This window comes from Cebus imitator, unplaced genomic scaffold, assembly GCF_001604975.1.
Source record: "Cebus imitator isolate Cc_AM_T3 unplaced genomic scaffold, Cebus_imitator-1.0 Scaffold234, whole genome shotgun sequence".
Classification (NCBI taxonomy): Eukaryota; Metazoa; Chordata; class Mammalia; order Primates; family Cebidae; genus Cebus; species Cebus imitator.
The window spans coordinates 2,445,344-2,449,885 of record NW_016107549.1 but is presented as its reverse complement, the minus strand read 5'-3'; the positions used below and the strand labels follow the sequence as shown (position 1 = coordinate 2,449,885).

Genomic DNA, 4,542 nt, shown 5'->3' with positions numbered 1-4,542 from the left:
AAAGAAAATCCAAAGCTAGCATAAGGTGGTCCGGCGAGGCAGCTCACGCCTGAAATCCCAGCATTTGGGAGGCTGAGGCCGGCAGATCACAAGGTCAGGAGTTCAAGACCAGCCTGACCAACATGGCAAAACCCTGTCTCTACTAAAAGTGCAAAAATTAGCCAGGCGTGATGGTGGGCATCTGTAATCCCAGCTATTCAGGAGGCTGAGGTGGGAGAATTGCTCGAACCCAGGAAGCAGAGGTTGCAGTGAGCCAAGATCACTCCAATGGCACTCTAGCCTGGGTGAAAAAGCGAGACTCTGTCTCAAAAAAACAAAACCACAAAACCAAAAAAAAAAACTGTAACCAATTAAATTGTATAATTAATGTATTGTACCAATTAGTTGTATCAAATTGTACAATTAATTAAGTTGTACTAATTAAATTTGGTTTTTTTGCCTATATAAGAAGGAACTTAACTTTCTTTTTTGATATATAACTTTCTTTTTTTCATTCTTTCACCATGGCTGGACTGCAGTAGGGTATTCACTCACTGCAGACTCTAACTCCTAGGCTCAAGGGATCCTCCTACCTCAGCCTCCCAGTAGCTGGGACTACAGCCAGGTGCTACAATGCCTGGCTAATTTAAAAAAATTTTTCTTTTCTAGAGACAGCGTTTTGCCATGTTTTCAAAGCTGGTCTCCAACTCCTGGCCTCAAGGGATACTCCTGCCTCTGCCAAAGTGCTGAAATTACAGGCATGAGGAACTGCACCCAGCCAAGATTTTAAAACTGAGCCCATGACTTTTTTTTTTTTTTGAGATGGAGTTTCGCTCTCGTCACCCAGGCTGGAGTGCAATGGTGGGATTTTGGCTTGCTGCAACCTCCACCTCCCGGGTCCAAGCAATTCTCCTGCCTTGGCCTCCCCAGTAGCTGGGATTACAGGTGCCCGCCATCACGCCTTGCTAGGTTTTGTTTTGTTTTCCTTAGACTGAGTCTTGCTCTGTTGCCCAGGCTGGAGTGCAGTGGTGTGGTCTAGCCCCATTGCAACCTCTGCCTTCCGGGTTCAAGCAATTCTCCTGCCTCAGCATCCTGAGTAGGTGGGATTACAGGTGCGTACCACCATGCCTGGCTAATTTTTGTATTTTTAGTAAGGACTGGGTTTCACCATGTTGGCCAGGCTGCTCTTGAGCTCCTGACCTCGTGACCCGCCTCGGCTTCTCAGAGTGCTGAGATTACAGGCATAAACCACCACACCCGGTCCCTGCTAATTTTTTTGTTTTTAGTAGAGACAAGCAGTCTGGTCTAGAACCCCTGACCTCAGGATATCTACCCACCTCAGCCTCCTGAAGTGCTCTGATTACAGGCGTGAGCCACCGCGCCTGGCCTAGACGGAGCCCATTTTTGTATAGTCTGTTTTTCTGAATGTCCATTCTCAGATTTTAATAATCTATCTCAGATTGAATAATCTCTAATTTGATCTTCTGAATTATTTAAGATTGGCAAGTCTAAATAAGGTTATTGCATCACTATACCCAATGAAGTCTGTATCCAGTTTGGCTCCTCAAGCACCTTATAATAAAAGCCTATTCTTCAACCAGTGAACTAGAAATAAAATCCTAAACTTGGGCAGATTACGAGGTCAGGAGATTGAGACCAGCCTGACCAACATGGTGGGATGCCGTCTCTACTAAAAATAGACCCCCCAAAAAATAAATAAATAAATGCCGGGTGTCGTGGCACGTGCCTGTAATCCAAGCTCAGGAGGCTGAGGCAGGAGAATCGCTTGAACCCGGGAGGCAGAGGTTGCAGTAAGCCGAGATCTCGCCACTGCATTCAAGCCTTGGCGACAGTGCAAGACTTCATCTCAAAGAAAAAACAGGGCCGGGCGCGGTGGCTCAAGCCTGTAATCCCAGCACTTTGGGAGGCCAAGGCGGGTGGATCACGAGGTCAAGAGATCGAGACCATCCTGGTCAACATGGTGAAACCCCGTCTCTACCAAAAATACAAAAAATTAGCTGGGCATGGTGGCACGTGCCTGTAATCCCAGCTACTCAGGAGGCTGAGGCAGGAGAATTGCCTGAACCCAGGAGGCGGAGGTTGCGTGAGCGGAGATCGCGCCATTGCACTCCAGCCTGAGTAACAGGAGCGAAACTCCGTCTCAAAAACAAAAAAAAGAAAAAATAAGGCCGGGGGTGGTGGCTCACGCCTGTAATGCAAGCACTTTGGAGGCCAAGACGGGCGGATCACCTGAGGTCGAGAGTTCAAGACCAGCCTGACCAACATGGTGAAACCCCATCTTAATAATAATAATAAAATCTGGTAAAACAGGTATTTGGGGACGGGGGCGGGGACTGGGATGAAATCACTTGGCAGATAACAGCCCTCCCTCCTACCACCTCCAAATCTTAGACAAAGCTTCACACTCTCAACCAAATGCCACCTACAGAACCCCTCCACCACCTGTGCATTCTAACCCCGCTTTCCTGTGTCCCGCCTTTCAGCCAAAGGAACTTAAACCTTCCAGGCACTGATTCATCATTTTCCCGCAATTCCTGTCTCCCTGTAATGAATAAAACCAAACTGTCATGGGCAGTCTCGGGACCTCTTACTCTAGGCTTGGTGGGGTTGTGTTTCCCACAGCCGAGGTCTCTCCTATTCAGCTCAGAAGAAACTTATGTTACACAGTTTGGGTTTTTCCGTTACCAAACCACAAGCCAGGACTGGGTGTTTCTCATTCATTAATCGCTGTTTGCTAAAATAAACTCTAATTTTTTTTGACAGAGTTTGCTCTGTCGCCCAGGCTGGAGTGCAGTGGTGCAATCTTGCTCAATGAAACCTCTGCCTCAGGGTTCAAGCGATTCTCCTGCCTCAGCCTCCTGAGTAGCTGGGAATAAAGGCATATGCTACCACGCCCAGCTAATTTTTTGTATTTTTAGCTATATGTTGGGCAGGCTGGTCTCGAACTCCTGACCTCAGGCGATCCACCGCCTGGGTCTCCCAAAATGTTGGGATTACAGACGTGAGCCACCGCACCCGGCCCTAATAAACTCTAATTTTTTTTTTTTTGAGACGGAGTTTCGCTCTTGTTACCCAGGCTGGAGTGCAATGGCGCGATCTCGGCTCACCGCAACCTCCGCCTCCTGGGTTCAGGCAATTCTCCTGCCTCAGCCTCCTGAGTAGCTGGGATTACAGGCACGCGCCACCATGCCCAGCTAATTTTTTGTATTTTTAGTAGAGACGGGGTTTCACCATGTTGACCAGCATGGTCTCGATCTCTTGACCTCGTGATCCACCCGCCTCGGCCTCCCAAAGTGCTGGGATTACAGGCTTGAGCCACCGCGCCCGGCTAAACTCTAATTTTTAACTGTGCCTCAGTTTAATTTTTAACTTTAGAAAAAAACGAACTGGGGACCCCACAGCACACCGCTCCTCCCACACGAAACCCACACCCGAGGCAGGATCCCTCCATGAGGAGGGATCCCGTGGTCCCCGCACAATCTGGGGAGACGCGGGGCTGCGGGCGCGGAGCTGCACAGAGAAGGCTCCGGGGCCGGGACGGGGACCGTAGTCGCCGCGCAGGGACGGGACAGGACGCCCGGGGTCCCGGCTGCCGGCCCAGCCCCACCCAGCGGCCGAAGGGACCGAGTGCGGAGCTGCGCCAGAGGGACTGTGTCCAGACCCCAGAGTCGCCGCAGGGAGGCCCGAGCCCCGCCATAGCGGTTTCCACTCGGTTGCACCCAGCCCTCCTATCGCCTTGGAACCCCCAGCCCTGCATGCTCACCATTTCCTGGCTTCCAGGTATCCCGTTATCCTCTCTAAAGGTCCCGCGAACAGTGCAGGTCACAGTGCAGTCGACAGAGCGACAGCACCTATAGGTGAAGTAACTGGTCCCTCTCGGGGCAGTAAAGCCCCAGACCTCAATTGGCGCGAGCAACCCCAGGAGTGAAGAGAGCAGGAATGCAACCTCCCCTTCCCCGGAGGACAGTTGGCAGGGCCCCGCCCCAGCGCCGCTGATTGGATAAGGGTCTAGACCTCGCCCCCTTCCCTGAGTGACAGCAGAAGCCCTGGGTGATCTGGACCTGCAGAGCCAAAGTAGCTGCTTCTGGCCACACTTTCCAAGGTCAGTTCCCTCTCTGCCTCCTTTTCTTTGAATATTTGCTTTCCGCCAAACTTGCTCCGAATTGGTAGACGGGGCATTGTCATCTTCCTCACTCCGTGGGCTGTCCCTGCTCCTTCATCCTGCACAGGACGTAACGGTACAGGGAATTCCAGACTCAGTGTCCAAAAAAAGCGAAAGACATTAAAATATTTTGTCCAAAAATACTGCCCTGCCAAAATATATTTCTTTGACGATTTTGAAATGGCTGCTGCTTGGCCAGCAAAAAAAGGTGGCCTTGCAAAACTGTCTTTTGAGAGGGAAATTTGCATCTGTAGAGAATCTCCGTTAATGAAGCAGTATCCCCTCCCCTCTTCTTTTCCTTTCCCTTATCTAAAAGCTATTGAGAGTTTGACATATTTTAGGCCTGGCGCGGTGGTTTACGCCTGTAATCCCAGCACTTT

At 50.4% G+C, this 4,542-nt stretch overlaps 1 protein-coding gene across 1 annotated transcript in view; it reads right to left on the bottom strand.

The window, feature by feature from the left end:
- Nucleotides 1-3,964, bottom strand: part of LOC108282075 (zinc finger protein 878) — a 10,812-nt gene extending 6,848 nt beyond the window's left edge. Inside the window, exon 1 of the mRNA XM_017497849.2 lies at nt 3,764-3,964. Within this exon, the coding sequence (XP_017353338.1) occupies nt 3,764-3,766 (3 nt within the window). The 5' untranslated portion in view covers nt 3,767-3,964. The remainder of the gene's footprint in view (nt 1-3,763) is intronic.
- Nucleotides 3,965-4,542: the final 578 nt, after the last annotated feature.